Source organism: Berghia stephanieae, chromosome 1 (assembly GCF_034508935.2).
Source record: "Berghia stephanieae isolate SIO BIC M18660-M18661 chromosome 1, UCSD_Bste_1.3, whole genome shotgun sequence".
Lineage (NCBI taxonomy): Eukaryota > Metazoa > Mollusca > Gastropoda > Nudibranchia > Aeolidiidae > Berghia > Berghia stephanieae.
This window is the reverse complement of record NC_088360.1, coordinates 34295701-34314369: the sequence shown is the minus strand read 5'-3', so window position 1 is coordinate 34314369 and position 18669 is coordinate 34295701. Positions and strand designations below refer to the sequence as shown.

The 18669-nt window shown below is 36.3% G+C and overlaps 1 protein-coding gene across 2 annotated transcripts in view; it reads right to left on the bottom strand.

The window, feature by feature from the left end:
- Positions 1–18642, bottom strand: part of LOC144972641 (protein transport protein Sec23A-like) — a 28898-nt gene extending 10256 nt beyond the window's left edge. Inside the window, exons 1-18 of one of the 2 annotated variants that reach the window (XM_078914113.1) lie at positions 18494–18642; positions 16832–17065; positions 16347–16404; positions 15042–15128; positions 14266–14346; positions 13342–13500; positions 12461–12552; positions 12063–12207; positions 7540–7698; positions 7207–7322; positions 5769–5892; positions 5178–5348; positions 4636–4742; positions 4027–4180; positions 3639–3790; positions 3202–3289; positions 2334–2420; positions 1842–1997 (exon numbers count right to left, since the gene is read on the bottom strand). In XM_078914113.1, the coding sequence (XP_078770239.1) occupies positions 1842–1997; positions 2334–2420; positions 3202–3289; positions 3639–3790; positions 4027–4180; positions 4636–4742; positions 5178–5348; positions 5769–5892; positions 7207–7322; positions 7540–7698; positions 12063–12207; positions 12461–12552; positions 13342–13500; positions 14266–14346; positions 15042–15128; positions 16347–16404; positions 16832–17052 (2157 nt within the window). In that variant the 5' untranslated portion in view covers positions 17053–17065; positions 18494–18642. The remainder of the gene's footprint in view (positions 1–1841; positions 1998–2333; positions 2421–3201; positions 3290–3638; positions 3791–4026; positions 4181–4635; positions 4743–5177; positions 5349–5768; positions 5893–7206; positions 7323–7539; positions 7699–12062; positions 12208–12460; positions 12553–13341; positions 13501–14265; positions 14347–15041; positions 15129–16346; positions 16405–16831; positions 17066–18493) is intronic. The other variant, XM_078914122.1, reaches the window with a different exon arrangement.
- Positions 18643–18669: the final 27 nt, after the last annotated feature.

Below are 18669 nucleotides of genomic sequence, written 5' to 3'. Positions count from 1 at the left end.
TTCTGAACAGACCACCACCAGACAACCAGCCAGAAATTTTGCCTGCAAGGAATGAGCTACCAATTAGCTGTGATCCACCATCGATAGCAGAGATTGTGGGTGCCATTAACAAGATGAAAAGGGGGAAAGCTGCTGGACCAGACCAGATTCCACCGGAGGCTCTAAAAGTTGATGCGAAAAGAAATGCTGAGGCCCTGCACCCACTATTTGAGAGAATCTGGAATGACGGGATATTCCCAAAGGATTGGAAGGAAGGACATCTTATCAAGCTTCCAAAGAAAGGGGACCTCAGTAATTGTAATAATTATCGAGGCATCACTCTTCTTTCTATCCCAGGAAAGGTTTTCAACCGTATTATTTTAGAGAGAATTAAGAATGCAACAGATGCTAAACTGCGGGACGAACAGGCAGGTTTTCGGAAAAACCGTTCAACCACCGACCAGATTGCCTCTCTGCGAGTCATAGTAGAACAGTCTATAGAATGGAACTCTCCTCTTATTGTCAACTTTCTGGATTACGAGAAGGCTTTCGACAGTATTGACAGAGCAACATTGTGGAAAATTCTGGCACATTATGGACTCCCTGAAAAGATAGTAAACCTCATTAAGGAAATGTATGAAGGATCAAGTTGCAGGGTTGTACATGAAGATCAGCTTACTGACAGCTTTGAAATTAAGACTGGTGTCAAGCAGGGATGCTTGCTCTCTCCATTCCTGTTCATCCTTGCCATTGATTGGCTAATGAAGGAAACCTCCAAAGGGAGAAGAAATGGGATACAGTGGACCCCCTGGACACAGTTGGATGATCTGGATTTTGCAGATGATCTGGCTCTTTTGTCCCACACCCAGGACCAGATGCAAGCAAAAACCACAATTATAAACAGCCTGTCGGAATCAATTGGTCTAAGAATTCACCCTGCAAAGTCAAAGGTCTTGAGGATAGGTACGCGTCAAAGGGAGCAGATCAAAGTAAAAGATCAGGAACTCGAAGATATAGACACTTTCTGCTATCTCGGAAGTATAATTGACAAGGATGGAGGCACGGAAGCAGAGGTGAAAGCACGAATAGGAAAGGCACAGGCTGCATTCACATCTTTGAACAGAGTTTGGAGAACTAAAGATATCTCCCTTCAACTAAAGCTAAGACTTTTCAACTCAAACGTGAAGTCTGTCCTACTGTATGGATGTGAAACTTGGAACGCATCACAGGCATGTATAAGGAGGGTACAGATTTTCGTAAACAGGTGCATGCGTAAGCTACTCAGAATAAAATGGATGGATAGAATAAAAAATGAAGAAGTATGGAAAAGAACACAGCAGAAACCAGTGGGAGAGGATATAGGAAGAAGACGATGGAGGTGGATTGGACACACGCTTAGAAAGAATGACTCAACTATAACAAAGAAAGTATTGGACTGGAACCCTCAGGGCAGAAGATCAAGGGGAAGGCCACGAGGAACATGGAGAAGAATTAAAGAAGCTGATATACAGAGAAGTGGTAAGACCTGGAATGAGATAAAAAAGTTGGCTCAGGATAGAGAAGGATGGAAACTGTTTGTCTGTGGCCTATACCCTGACCCAGGGTGAAAAAGGCAATGATGATGATTAAGTTTTGAAAGAACCAAAACTTACAATCTACCTATTTTTTTAAAATTTTGCATTTGGAGAGATAAATCCGATCCGACTAATAATAGAAAGATGGCATAATAACACAGCATAATATAATCATCAATATTTTTGAGCCTATACAAAAGGATAAAATAAAGTGTTAGTGTTATGTAAACATGTTTTATTACTATTAGAATACTACTCCTGTTTTTTTTTAAACAAAAAAAATATTACCTGTGAAGCCCCAGCCTCTGTGACGATGTATCTAGGCATGGGGAATCTAGTCTGGAGGATCTCCTGGGCATCGTCGAGAGGGGCTTGAAGAAGTTGTTTCAAGTTCTCATATTCGGGCAGATCCTGGTATCCCTGGGACTTCCACTGATGTATTGTCTGCGCACAGATGAAAATAGGCATGATGCAAATAAAACAAAACAAACCAAACATACGACTAAATTTCCAATAAACCCATATGAAATATGGCGTAAATGATTGTTCACAATACACAAAAATGAGCAGGCAATAATAATAAACAGATAGTTCCATATATATACATCTTTTGGATCAAAACAAAACTTTAAACCACGACTTAGAGGCACCAAATGAAATGCCTTCTCAAAACCTTCATATTTTCCTTTTTTTCGTCTGTATCAACAATTGGCATTGAGCATATTGCAGAATATAGATAATTTGATACCCCACAAAAGAGTTTACAACAATGTAACCCACCTCTCCATGGTATATGAGGATGTGGAAAAAGGTGTCCATCAAAAGGATTCTGTCTGCTTGTAAACTGCTGCTGTCTAAGAGCACAGGCTGAAAAGAGACAAAGAGCAAATGCAATTTCGTTGAAACCCAATCATAAATGACTATCTTGCACAACTAAAACAAGATTTTTTAAAAATCAATATCCATCCCTTGATCAAACCTATTCATTTTCGTTTTCTTCTTCCAATACACACACCGTCTATGTGCATCTCCAACAGAAGCCCCCCCCCCCCCCCCCCCCCCCCCCCCAAAAAAAAAAAAAAAAAAAAAAACAACAACAACAACAAAAAACAACCCAACTTGTATCAATCCTTTTGAAAATAAATGCCACATATAATTCATAATATTCTGCTTCTCCCATCCCTAGCAATAGTTAGCAGAATGGCACAACAAAACTGGATCTCAAAGTGCACATTTTAACACAAAAGGTTTGGTTTATCTCTAAACATATCATATTTCAGTAATTGAGTCTCAATGTTAAATGAATAAAGGATTTTGATTGACAACATATTTCAAAATGTTGATAAATCATTTTCTCCCAGTCTATGAAAAATTCTTTTACTGAAAACCAGAATATTTCCAGTGGTGCCTTACCAAGACACCACTCTTAAACTTTTAAATTCAAAGTGAACCATTCCCTTTACTCAAATACTTGATGTGGCAATATTATAGTGTATTCTGGTCAGACTACGAAATATTTCTTTAAAAATCTCAACTGCACTTTGAAAGAAAACAAATAAATGAAAAAGGCTTCCCAAGTTTTGGATTTCTACTTGGAAATTCATGACTTGCCTTCATAAATAATGAATAATTTGGTGTGGACACTTACCTCTGGAGGACCATGGAAGGAGTATGCATACAAGATGGGTTGGATCATAATGAGAGACTGTGTGAGGTCTTCGATGTTTAACATGTGCCTAGATAAGATCAAATGAGTGAACAACCGTTGTAAAGAAAAATAAAATAAATCAAACTATAACAAAACAAAAAAAAAAACAAAAAAATTCAATTCAAATTAGCACACTTTTAATTAACCTTAAAGTTCTAATATGTAATAAACACCACTGCACCAAACAGGAAAGGTAAAAAGCACATTGAGTATTGATGATATGAATAATCATCTTAGAGCTGCTTTTGAAAAAATTGTTTTCAGAAAATCAACACAAAAATTAATAGGGTAGATTCTATGGAAGAGTATAAACTACAAAATTTGAATTAGCAAACCACAAAAGCAAGAGCATTTCTAGAACAAATCAAAATCTTTACCTGTAATATGAAGTCTCATCAGGACTGTTGTTAAATACTTGCAAAAATTGTGATCTACGCAGGTGGAACATAAATTGTGGATACAAAGAGAAGTTTTCAGAATATCTGAACGAGTTGGGATCGTCTTTGTGGTAATCACCAAACTTTTGACACTGAAAAGAAATAAAAAAACAAAGAGTTTTTATTTGATAAAAACCAGTAGATATTCATTCACATACAGGAGTATGACCATCTTTGGATATAAATGATACAGAAAGGGCAATTTCCTATCTATGAATTTAATCATTGTATGTCGCCGATAAAGTATTATTTTGACCACAAAACAGAAAACATTCAAATTTATAAAACTTTCATTGAGATCACAAGGGGAAGGTTTAAAATCACTCACCAGCCTTATAAGCATCCTATCCAACCACCTAAGGACATCTGGTCCATCATCAGTCTCTGCTCTGTACACTGCAATCCTCGCCATTTGAACAGCAGCAGCTTCCTGGTCAAATCCAGCTGAGATATGTTGTATATTGGCACTTGCATCTGCCCAACTATGAAAAGCAGACACATTTAACAAAGTGAACACGCTAGTTTTTCAAATTATACATTGCGTCTATAAACAAATCAATGGGCAGGTAACAGTTGATTCATGAGACACTTTGCCCCAGTTCAACATTTTAATGGGATTGAAAGTTGTGAGAAACATTTTATCATGTGTAAGCTTCTTAAAATGAGGGTAGAATAATAGATGATTTAAATTTCAAGGATATAAGACAGAAAAAATCAACCAAGACTTCACCAAGAAATGAACATGTAATATCTCAAAAGCAAATTTGAGTAATTTTCCAAATCTAACCTTCACATTTTCAACAATCAAAAGGTGTTCAAGAAATAAATGAATCAAACTTCTGAAACATCACAGATTAATTTCTTACTAATGCTCACAAGAATTCATTTAAAAATTTCATGAAATCAAATAACGAGTTGTTTAAAACAAATCTCTCACCTCCTAGCCACAGTTGTGACTCTCACCCTCCTCTCGCCGCTAGAGTGCTGGTATTGCGTGATGAATTGGATGCAGCCCCTTCCACCTTGTGGTATAGGTGCATTGTGCTGAAGAAAATATTTATAAAGAAGAAAAAAAATGCAATGCAAATATTATGAGCTTATGCTACCAAACAAAAGAGGTGAAATAAATTAAGGAAAGAAAAATAAGTAATGAAGGCCCCTCATAAACACACATCTTGCCGTAAGAGGCATGCCTTATCATCATCATTATTATTATTATCGTATTGTAAAAATTACCACGAATTATGAGTGTTCGCATGTATATTTGTGAGATAGGAGAGATCGATAGATAAAGAGAGGATGAGAGAGGGAAAGAGAGAGAGAGAGAGAGAGAGAGAGAGAGAGAGAGAGAGAGAGAGAGAGAGAGAGAGAGAGAGAGAGAGAGAGCAGAGAAGAGGGGGGGGGGGGGGAGGGGGGCAATGAAACAAAACCCATTCAAAGGATTTTAGAAACAAATCATAACATAAAGGTACCACTGACCTGATTAACGACTTCAAAGCAGACACACAGAGATGTATTTGGATAGAGTCCACACATCTTCCATTGACATGTACCACCGAGACCAATCTCTGTATCAGAAACTGAAGGACCCTTTACACCAAGGGAAACACAGGGTCCAATAGCCCCACACACTTTCAGCTCTCTTGAAGTCTGAAATTATTGTATCAAGATAAAATTAAACAAATGGAATATGGATTGTCAATGTGATATAATATTTTTTTCAATGACCCCTTAAGCAGTTTAGAAGAGAAATTGTTTTGACTCCTCTTATAACAAAATTGCCCAGTCCAGGAAGGCTAATTCTTTTTTAAAATTTTTAATCGTACTATTCTTAACTGCTAAGTCTATAAAATACATACATTTTCAGATGATTAAGAATCTATTGGAAAACTATGAATAATTCATTCTTAACATAAAGATCAAAGCAATATTTCCAATTCAAAAAGCAACATCAAATTGCTTTAAATTAAAAACATTCTCAAATCAATGAAGCAAGAAGTACGTAGAAGAAAAAGACGGTGATGGCATATGCTGTGCTACAATATGAATTAATAAATTATGGTCCATTACTTTAATTTCCAAAGTGGCTCCAAATGCCATTTTGAATTCCCCTTTCTGATCACGTGAGAATACCCTTTGGAAGGTCTGTTTGAAAAGGGATGTGTTGAAGGAGTCACCCATCACCATGTGACCACTGAAAAAAAAAAAATAACTCCATCAAGAGTTATCGAAATAAAGCAACAAAAACAGAGGAGAAATGTATTGTTGTTCTATCAGTGATGTGGGATCCTTTTTTTCCACAATTTTTAACCCTTTAACTGTGGACATAATTACTTTACATCATGGATACTGCTGTTCTGGTAAAACTCACTGAATAGCACAGTGGTGTGGTCTTTGCTTCACAACCATAAAGTGCCTGGTTCAACAAACACTTGCTGCAATGCGTGTCCTTCAGCAGAAAAACCTCAATCTCACAGATAAATCTGCCACAAACCTTTAAAAACCTTTTCTGAATTTCAAGTAAAAAATATGCATCATCCATCAATAAATCTGTTTATAAGAATGAAAATTTAAGGTACTTATGAATAGATGTGCAGTTCAATTTCAATTCATTTGGCTAGGAGAAAATTAATATTTTCATCAAATTTTCTCTAAAATTTTGGTTTTTAAAAAAATCCAAATCTGGAGGAAAATTATGATACTTTGTCACATAATGGTGTTATGTCAGGATAAATCAGTCCTCAAAAAGTGAATCTAGAATCTAACACTAACTTTAAATTTTGAGTTTTTGCAATGTAAAAGAATTGCATCTACTACCCACCATGACGAACTGAAATTAACCCCAAGGTTCATAATTGTCTATAAACTCAATTGCCATCACCTCTAGTTCATCTCCCAAACTAATATCATTATTGAGGTGATGATTGGTCACAAATCTGCATTAAGTCAAAGTTGGCAATCAAAAATATGCAAATCAAGCTGTTTTCATGACAATCGCCAAAAACAAATACTCTATATATATAAAGTTATTTGAAAAAACTAAGGAAAAAAAACTTGTTTTCCAATCAATTAAATATTTATTGTAAAATAAACCAAAAACTGCTGATCTAGATCCAATAGAATTGCAAAAATAGTTTTTCAAAGGTTAAAAAAAAGTGTGGACATGGTAACAACTTTGTCCACACTTAAGTTATAATTACTATAATTTTTATTCTAGATCATCAGTTTTCAATTTATTTTTCATTATTTAACCCAGAGAAACTTCCTTAGTTTTTCAAAATATCTTATTAGTGGAGTATTTTTGTGACGAATGTCACAAATATAGCCTTTCAGCACAGCTCCCCCATATCTAATAAATCTGCATAAGCAACAGATCAACATGGGATGTTAGTTTTACAGCGACCCAGAATAGGTTTTAAGACTCAAAAAAAAATTTAATAGAAAATGAAAGAAAGATAAGTTAACCCCATCCCCCTGCCAAAGGTTAATCTGACTGTGCAACACATACCCTGTATACTTAGGACAGAACCTCATCTCATGTAATCCAGTCTGGTCTAGGGCACAAGAGTAGATGTCAATGATGTGGCCATTGTTCGCAGAACGATTGGCAAGGGCTTCATAGTGCTGCAAAAATAAATTGGGAAATGTCAGGGTTTTGTATTTTTCTAAAGCAAAGGAGGCCTGTAAGCAATGAATATTGTTTATAGATAAGTTACTATCCTTACAACATACAGCAGATTACAGTGATTTTCACTAATTCTGTATTTTTAAAAGATTAATAAATTCCAGGAAAAGGTTTTCACTTAAAAGAAAAGAAAACTGATCAAATCATCACCCGTACCTTCATAGCCTTCTTCATGTATTTGCAGTTATCTTTTTCAATATCATGATGGGAGCGGATGGGATGTTTGAGCTCATCATCTACCACCATTCCAGGGCCCTGTGTACAAGGTCCTCCCATAAACAGCATGATACGGGCACCAGTATTGGGGAAGGTACTCTGAGAAAAAAATGAATAATGATGAGGATACAAACAACATGATGAAACATATTAGATTTAATTTAAGTGTTATATGATGAAATACAATATCTTTTCTTTTTTTTTTTTCTTAATCAGTCTCTGAAGTGAAATCCACTGATCCAAAAAGAAAATTATTTTTCATGTCTTTGTCCTTTTTAAAAAAATCTTATTGCTCTTGAGGAATGTGACTGCTAAGCCACAGACTCCCGCTGTCGTATGACATCTGTTATGACTGATCATAATGTCATGATATTGTTTACTGTTTAGAGATAGTTCTATTTGTCACTTAATGTTTGTAATTGATCTGTGTCTGTACTGTATTGTCTAACTCTTTGTGTTTTAATTTTTTTCCAGATCATGTCGATTTAAATGTTGAATAAAGCCTATATTTTGCATGGCAATCATTCGAATTACTTTCTAGCTTCACAACAATTTATTCAACATTTAACATGGAACGATTCCTTCGACCTGAGCAGTTCAGCGCTGAACCCAATACGCCTGATGCATCAAAGCAATGGAATCACTGGCTCTGTACATTTAACAACTTTCTCTCTTCGTTACCCGAACAGGCGACTGACAACAAACTCAATCTGCTCGTCAATTTCGTCGATCCTGTCGTCTACGAACATATTGCTGATTGTACTACATTCGATTCAGCTGTTGACGTTCTGAAGAACATATACGTGAAACCAAAAAACGAAATATTCGCGAGACACGTCTTGGCTACTACAAAGCAAGAACCAGATCAATCCCTCGATCAGTTCCTTCAAAAGTTGAAGAGACTTGCCAAAGAATGTGATTTTAAAGCTGTTACTGCTGATAAGAACAGGGATGACTTTATCCGAGATGCTTTCATCTGTGGTCTCTCTTCTAATCAGATCAGGCAGCGACTCCTCGAGAATAAGACAATCGAACTTATGGCCGCTTATGAACAGGCTCGATCCTTGGAGATGGCTGAAAAACACTCTCAGAACTACAGCACACCAACTACTGTGCCATGTGGCAGCACTGCTCCTCCGCCCTCTGAAAAGGAACTTGACTCATTCAATGCTTCAGTCACGAACTCTAAATGCTTTTTCTGCGGATACCAACGACATCCTCGATCAAAATGCCCTGCTAGAGAGGCGCTGTGTAAAAGTTGAGGAAAAAAAGGGCATTTTCAAAAGGCATGCCAGTCAAAAAGTAAAAACGAATATGCATCTGCGGCAGACCCGAATACACTCAGTTCAGCCTTTTCAGCCGCGGCTCCCGCTAGTCTCTACAGAGCTGTTATTGACGTGAAATTGTTTAACAAGCCCGTTAAAGCGTTGATAGACACCGGAAGCTCAGAGAGTTTCATTTCAACAGAGATCGCACAAAGTCTCCAATTGAAGATTTTCAAATCAAAGAAAGAAATCTCCATGGCGTCTACTAATCTTTCCAGTACAACCAAGGGTCATTGTTTTGTCTCTTTGGAATACCAGGGACGTTTCTATGAGAGTGTGAAATTTTCCATCATGTCAGGGTTGTGTTCGGACTTGATTTTAGGCCATGACTTTCTTGAACAGCATGATGGAGTTCAAATATCCTTCAAAGGATCAAAGCCTACTTTCTCCGTTTGTAGTCTCACTGCTGCAAAAATCGAACCTGTTTCTCTTTTTCAAGAATCTCCGTCCAGAAGTCAGACCTATTGCAACAAAATCAAGACGATTTTCATTACCAGACAAGCAATTCATTGACTCTGAGGTTAAGAAACTTCTTGACGAGGATGTGATCGAACCATCTGATTCTCCATGGCGAGCGCAGGTATTGGTGACAACTAACCAACGACACAAGAAACGCATGGTTGTGGACTATAGTCAGACCATCAATCGCTTCACTCTACTCGATGCATATCCACTTCCAAACATTAATGAAATGATTGAAACAATTTCAAACTACAGTGTCTATAGCACCCTCGATTTGCAAAGTGCTTACCACCAGATCCCAATAAAAGACGAGGAGAAAGTGTATACGGCTTTTGAGGCCAGTGGAAATCTCTACCAATTCAAGCGAATTCCCTTTGGAGTCACTAACGGAGTGGCTTGCTTTCAGCGCATCATTGATTCCATTATTCGAGATGAGAAACTGAGTGACACATTTGCTTACTTAGACAATGTGACAATCTGTGGCAGAAATCAGCAAGAGCATGATGAAAACCTTGTGAAATTTCTCAGGTGTGCCAAAGAATATAATATAACATTCAATGAAAGTAAGACTATCCAGTCTGTTAGACAAATCAAGTTACTTGGATTTCAGGTGTCCAAAGGTTGCATTCAGCCAGACCCTGACCGATTACGGCCACTGAGAGAACTTTCAGATCCTCACAATATCAAATCTCAACAGAGAGTGATTGGAATGTTTGCATACTACTCATCCTGGATACCTCATTTCTCGGATAAAATACACCCACTGGTCCAAAATACCACCTTTCCATTGTCAGGAAAAGCCAAGGACTCGTTTGATCTTTTGAAAAAGGAGATTGAAAACGCTGCTGTCGTGACAATTGACCACAACGCTCCTCTAGTTGTAGAAACCGACGCTTCTGAAATTGCAATCGCAGCAACACTAAATCAAGGTGGACGTCCTGTGGCTTTCTTTTCAAGAACTCTGAACACAGTGAAAAGAAGCATTCTTCTGTTGAAAAAGAGGCTTACGCTATTGTGGAAGCCCTTCGAAAGTGGAGGCACTATCTTCTAGGAAAGCATTTCAAACTTGTGACAGATCAGAAAAGCGTTGCCTTTATGTACGGAAATTCTGCAAAAGGAAAAGTCAAAAATGATAAAATCCAAAGATGGAAGATTGAACTGTCAAGCTACAGTTATGACGTTGTGTATCGACCTGGAAAAGACAATGTAGCGGCTGACGCATTTTCAAGGGAGTTCTGTCATCTACTGGTTCAGATTTAGAAACTTTAAAAAGCCTTCACGACTCACTCTGCCACCCTGGAATTGCAAGGATGAACCATTTTGTCAGGTCAAAGAATCTCCCATATTCCGTGGATGAAATACGAACAATCTGCAACAACTGTAGGGTTTGTCGTGAGCTAAAACCTTCATTCTACAAACCGCAGAACCTCAAAGTGGTCAAAGCAACTCAACCATTCGAGCGTTTGAGTGTTGATTTCAAGGGTCCCTTGCCGTCATCGTCCAAAAATCGGTATCTCCTAACAGTTATTGATGAATATTCTCGCTTCCCTTTTGCGTTCTCATGCTCTGATATGAGCTCATCAACTATCATCAAGTGCTTGTGTCAATTGTTCTCATTGTTTGGAATGCCTATTTCAATACATTCTGACAGAGGTGCTAACTTCATGTCAAGTGAGCTTCAAGATTTCTTGTGCAAAAAGGGTATCGCCTCAAGCCGAACGACCCCATACAATCCCCGGGAAATGGACAAGTAGAACGTCTGAATGGAACCCTTTGGAAAACTATCACGTTAGCCCTGAAATCACGTGGTTTGAATGTTAGTCAATGGGAGTCAGTGCTTCTTGACTCTCTCCATTCAATAAGATCACTCTTATGCACTGCGACAAATGAGACTCCTCATGAACGAATCTTCCGCTACAATAGAAAGTCAAGCACTGGTACAACACTTCCTAGCTGGCTGACTACTCCAGGAACTGTTTTGATGAGGCGTCATGTAAGAGCCTCTAAATACGAACCATTGGTGGACGAAGTGGAACTGTTGGACGCTAATCCGCTCTATGCCTACGTCCGACTTCCTGATGGTAAAGAAACTACTGTGGCTTTGCGTCACTTAGCCCCTGCTGGTGAAATGACTACTGCCCAACCCTCCCATGAAGAATCACCCATGGCGTTTGACAACACGAGCGTAACTCCACCTTTTCAACCTGTTCAAAAGAATGTGGGAAACGATATTTTACCTGAAACTGTTCTAGAACAGCTTGATGTACAAACTGTGGAAGCGGGTGTAGTGCAAAAATCTGCCTTGGACGAACCATCAGTCTCTGATCCTAACAATCCTAATGAGCTTTCTACTCAAAACGAATCCCGTTCAAACTCCAGAACGAGTGGCTTCATTCGGACGAGACCATACAGTTTACGAAATAGAGAAGCATAATTTGAAATCTCTTGCCACATGCAAGGGGGGAAGAATGTCATGATATTGTTTACTGTTTAGAGATAGTTCTATTTGTCACTTAATGTTTGTAATTGATCTGTGTCTGTACTGTATTGTCTAACTCTTTGTGTTTTAATTTCTTTCCAGATCATGTCGATTTAAATGTTGAATAAAGCCTATATTTTGCATGGCAATCATTCGAATTACTTTCTAGCTTCACAACACATGATATTCCAACAAACCTCTAAAAGTCCCACAGCAATGGACAGGGCAGCTCCAACTGATCTCAGAGGTCTTTTTCCTTGGGCCACAGGCCAAGGGTCTCTCTGAAGCTCACCAAGGAGATCTGTAAGACTCATGTCACATTTGTGGACAGGTTGGAGAAACCTGAAAACAGAAAGGCATATCAAAAGTGGTTAATATGATAGGATTTCTTATTTTCATTGAAAAGAAAAAGAAAAAAAGAAAATCAATGATGAAAACGATAAATCTGTGTCAATTGACGTTACCATTTTTTGGTTCTAAAATGCTTCACTTTATTTAAAACTCAAAAAAATAATGAATTAACAATGTACAACAATGTACATTGTTACTACAATTTTCAAAAAATAAAAAAAATGAACAAAAGTGATTTCCCCACCTATTAGATGGAAGCTGTGGCTGTTGGTTGCCTGGAGCTCCCCTCTGTCCAGGCTGGGCAGTCTGAGCTCCTCTGCCAATTCCAAGCATCTCCTGTGATGACAATAAAACAAAGTTTAAAGGAACTAAATTGAAATCACTGTTATACAGGCATGACCTAAACAATATTTCCACATAAATTGAGTTCAATTATCAAGATTAAAAGAGATTGTGTTGATCAATTGTCAGTCTTCACTAAATATAGAGAATGTGTGTATGATAACTACAATCGTAGTTTATTCCAATAGACAATTTACTTCTCTAATTGTTATTAACTGATATAATATAATTAAAATGATCTTTCCATAGAATGCAATCTCTCTTGGAAACTAATATTCTTAAATATCATAACAGATTGAGGAATATGTAACAATTGACAAAAGAATCCTGAAGTGATATAAAATTATGTGAATAATTTGAAAATAAATGTGACACTTCTTAAAAATGGCCATGTATGAGAATTTATATTCTAATTTTAGTTCTACAAACATATGATATTGACAGCTAAAAAGCCATTCGACATCTGCTTTGTAACACATTGTCATATGACAGTCCTAGGCCTGAATCTACCTGCTTTACACAGTTACGCATTAAAAAGTAATGTTGATCAGTATTTAGCACCAGAAATCTATGATAATCACTTTTTGCTTATTAATGAGGTGATCTTAAAGAGGCCTTACAATGTTTTAATCTAAATCCAGGCAATTGTAATTTATTTTTATTTCCCACAAATGGTGTAAATATATAATCATATTTTGCATTGATAGACACAACTTATTTCATGCTCAAGACATTGTTAACAATAAAATTTCAATGCTAGCATTCACATCTCAATCAAATTACCTGAATTTGTTTAGCATTGAGATCTTTGGTGCCTCTAAAGACATATGACTTGGATACTCCTTCATTGCCGAGTTCATGGACTTGTACCATCTTCCCATATGTAATGAGTCCAATCAAAGCATTTGGTGGTAAAAGACTGAGGGACATCTGTAATGACTCCTGTTGTCAAACATTTTAAAAGAAGTAAACCAGTTATGAAACCATAAATAAGATCTCTCTTTTTTTTCTACTTTCTCAAGAACATTTTTTTTTTCTGTCATCTATCCTTGAAAGTTGAAATCATAAATCCAAAAACATTTTAAAACGTTTTTTATGGTGACAGCAGCTACGAGATAGAATAGTTAAAAGTAAAAAGATTTCAAATCTAGAAGTTATTATTGCTAACAAGCACCCAAGGAAAAAGTATAGGCTCAAATGGATCTAAAAGCAATTAAGGTGTATGTACGAATACAACAATAACAACAACAAATCTCTACTGATAAACGCACAGGATCCTTGCCATTAAAGGTTATGATCAATTACAATAATTATAAACAATAAAGAAACATAACAAACAATCCAGAGAGATGATCCACAAGGGAAGTAAATCATCTTCCATTTAAAAAAGGCATGTATCTGTCTTCAACAAACCCTTCTAAGGACACAGGGTAAATAGAAATAGATATAGGGATATCAAAGCAGCAGGAAAGATTGGATGTCAAACAATTCAAACAAGATTTCACAATCATGGAAAGAATAATGTAAAGTTGGAAGAATCTCGAAGATTATAGTATATGGAATGACAAAACTAGGATATGTACATTGTTTGTCTAATTTTGGGGCGTGTCTTGGATTTTATTTCTGGTTGTTTTTAAATGGCTTCTTTTCCCAGCCATACATAACGCAAGAAACTATATCAAATAGTAGCATAACAACAAACCATACCTTTAAACCTTGTAAATCCTCATCCTCTGGAAAGCAGGTGTCAACAACAAGGAGGAATATTGGTGGATGACAAGTGGCTCTCTGAAGAGAACATAGCAACAAGCAAATGAGAAAACAATAGTTCCCTATAAAATGTTCCGCTTCGTTTGTCGACCAAAGCTTATCACCCAAAACGTTTAAATCTTCTCACTAACATACGGTGTTGTCATTGAGTATCAGCTTATGTATCTCGGAGAAGAATAGTAAAGCTGTGCTTAAATTCTCTTTTCCTTTGCTTTCAATGTCTTGACGTTTCATGAAGTAAATAGTTTGTATGTTTCCCATTTCCTTGAAGGTACTCCCACCATTCAGGCCACACTTTTGGTCTTTGACAAGACTTAAATAACTGATCAATCCTGATGTCTCATATTCTCCTACTGTCAGTAGTTCTACAACACCTCATATAACCAAATATTATGTTGAGGTCGGTGTATAAATACAGTAAAAATAAAATATTAAAATCTTCTTCTTTTTGTCATCTCATTAAACAATTAGTGGGAACATGTTCCATTTACTTGAAGGTAGAAAATGAATAAAAATTTCAACAATTTAAGAAATACTATTGCCTAAGACCCAAATCCCACACTCTACAACAGAACAAACACCATCCCTTTATTTAATTAGTGAGGCTTACAAAAAACAAAAACAAAATGGTCTCAAATCTAATATAGTGATTTTCAAACTAACTGTTTTTTAAATTTAAAAAAAAAAACAAAAAAACTGGCATTTCTCCTTACTGTAATGGTGTACTCTAAAGTTGAAAACTGGGGAATAATTTCAGCCGGCTGATGTTGCTCTGTAATGGCAGCATATTGAGGTGGAAACTGAAATTTAAAATATATTACAAACATTAACTTGAAATTTGCATGTTTTAAATGAAAACTGTAAACATCACCTAGGCTTCTACAAATACATTGTTGAAGCCGTCAACTTAAATATAAAATAAACATGGATCATTTCCAAATTCTCATTTTCAAAAACAGAAAATTCTTTGGAATGCTCCAATCGTATGAATCTGTGATAAATGGGTGAGATGAACCAAATGATTTTCAATTTGAGACCTGTGCAAGAAGCTGGATTCAAAAAGCATGTCAGTAATTTGGCATAAAAAATGCAAACAATTCTTCTTTATCATTAAATCTGGTTCATTTTCTTATTAATGTTTTCATCCATTGTGATAGTATGCTCAAGACATTGACATTTTTCATAAAAAGAATTTAAACAAGTATACAACACTTGTCCTTCCAATTCTGATCTGATCAAATTATTTATTTTTCAATTATTTAATTTGTTGCTCCAAATATTAATAAATTCTTGTTTCAAAATAAAAAAGTTGATGTTTAAGAAACAATCAGAATCGGGATCCTAATGGTTCAGTTGATAGAACAATCACCTAAAAGCAAAGGGACTGGTATAGATCCCAGACACAGTCAAAATTTATTCTGACCATCCTGTCCACCCAACAGTGGTGGATAGGTCTGTTACATCCAGCAGAAAGTGCTATGCAATATACCCGCGTCCTATAAAAAAAAACTGCCTCCGTCTGTTTAACTCTATAGAGAATATGATTAAGTCTATGGGCCTTATGACTTTTAGACCGATTACACTTGTAATATCATATATATATATATATATTTATATATATAAATTCTAAATGCTAAATAGATTATTGAAATAGAAATTTTTAAACATAATGATGGAGCTCTTATATAGCGCAATATCCACTAAACATGTTCAAAGCGCTTTACAAGGGGACCCTGGCCAACAGCAACACTTAACATTTAGGATGGGACATGACGCCTGTTAGACGATATTACATTTTTTTCCGGACAGAGACAGTGCTGTCAACGGCCAGGTACTCATTGTACATATGAGAACGGTGAAAGAATGTGAGTAAAGAGCCTTCTCCAAGAACTCAACTATGCACCGAGCGAGGCTCGAAACCAGGACCTTCCGATCCGAAAGTGAGTGTCATACCACTAGACCACATAGCCGCACACAAATAGAAATTTTTTAATGTGTTGTTATTTTGGAAAACTTACTGGGTTTCTCTGGTAACAGAAGTTACATGCCCACATCTTGGCCCGGTAGTCAATTTGACTGGAAAGCAAATATTTGTGAATATTGTTTACAATATAAAAATGTTATTAAGCATGAAATAGATCAATTGCAAAGTTATCAGAAATAAAGAATTCCTATTTTTTATTCTAGAAAAAAATTTAAAAAATAAATAAAAAACAACTACTCAAGACTTTAAGGAAATGTTAGATTAGAATGCCAATTATAAATAATTTATTTACAGCATGATAACTACATCTTGAAAAATACCATTAAGATATGAGCTTTTGAGAACAGGATTATTTCCCTTTCATTTAAACCATCTAATATCAAATATAATATATTATAAAAATCAATGATGAATTTTCTCTTATTTTTGCTGTAATGCAGTAATATCCCATAGAAATTCTAAAACATTCTGAATGGCAATGAACTACTGATTTAAGTTCAATACTAGACAAAAGCTTACCAGAAAGGGTTGAGAATAGCACGACAAGATGGGCGGGTACATAAAACTGGGTCATATTGAATAGGAGGCAGGTCAGGCCTCTCTTTTAGAGGAGTAAAAATTGATCCTAGAGGTACAACCATGCGAGTAGCCTCTAATCGACTGGAGGGCCATACATTCCATGTGAAACGTATACCATCCCTGTCTTCATTCTGTTGGATGAATTCTTGGTAGGTCGCCATACTGACAGTTTATCTGGTAGAGAAATAAAATTTCATATAATCATATGATGACCCAAATGAAAAGGCAAGGAGAAGAAAGGGAAAAGTATATTTTGAGTTGTTGTAAATAGAAGTGGCAATTCGGAATTGAGTCTAAATAGTTTCCATGGCTATAAGGATTCAAACTCCAATATGCGTGCCCAAACACAGGGGGAGGGGGGCAGTGCGGAGAGGATGAAACTGAAATAGAAAAAATTCTGTTTTGCCCATACCATACTGACTCAGCTCATACCCCTACTTCGGTCTGTCTGACACAATCACAATATGTTTTTCCATCCTGATTTTATTTGGACATCGTGTCATCGTTCCTTTAGATCACAGTTACTTTGACTGACTTCTGTTCCTTGTGAAGAGATTTTTAACTCTTTTCTTTTTAATTTCTAAGTGGACTTCCAATTGATCTATGATTATTTCTTTCTCGTCAAATAACATAATTGTTATTTTCATTTGCATCGATTTGATGTAATTATCAATTATAATTGAAATGAATTTTGGAAAGATAGAACAAACAAAAACAATACTGCCATGATCATGGGAGACTGTTCAGACTTAGTCTAAATAATCTGTTGATTGGGCATACGCATTGGATTTTTGAGTCCAAATAGCCACGAGAAACCATTCAGACTCAAGCCCGAATAGCCACAGCTGTTGTAAATATCTTTCCAAACTAGCAATTAACTATTGAAAATATTGAATAAAATATACTCCATTCAGACTTTTTTTTACCAATATTCTTCTAAAGGCTAATTCTAAAAAGAAAAGGGACCAAGAGTATGCCATTGTGATTGTGACTGTAGCTGTGGTGTAATCAGGATAAAAGTAGGCAACAAAAAATTAAAAAATATAAAACATCACAGTCACCACAGATGCCATGCATATGAATTGGGCTAGTGACTCAGTTTTTCATTTTCATTTCAAAAGTAGTTTAGTCAGACTAACAGGCAGAAAAGGACTGGATTTTCCAGTTCCAAACTCATATTCATCGGCCCTTACCCTCACAGAAGACTGAGAGTGATGATAGTGATATTGTCAGTGTCAGTCCAGTCAGTGGACGGTAGACCGTGTAGAGAAGTACTCTACAGTAGAGACAGTAAGTAAGAGATAGACTTAAGACTCTATAAATGTTTGAAAAATAACACGATTATTCCAATACAATTCGATTCTAAACATGGTAATGCTGAAAGATAAATGAAAATCACATTTCTCGGTCGAAGTCAACAAAATTTTGTAACTCTTGGGCCTGGACTCAACTCTGGATTGAAACTGACTTGGAGGAGACGTCGCTAGCGGCAGCGGCGTCTGGAGACTGGTTCTCTGGTAAGAACTTTGTAACGAAATTAAGTTTCTTGTCGGTGTAAATGTTAAGTTAACTTAAACCAACACTGGGATTATTCTAAAATACCTGTCAAGATCCTTGACACGTCCTGGTTTTAGACTCTATATATAAAATTCCAACTCAACAGTGTCAACACTACTACGGTTTACAAATCGACGAACCCGAATCCACTGTGACGGAAGTAAAGTTTGACACGTACTTTATTCAAGGGAAACAACTGTCGAATCTTTGAATAACTCTTG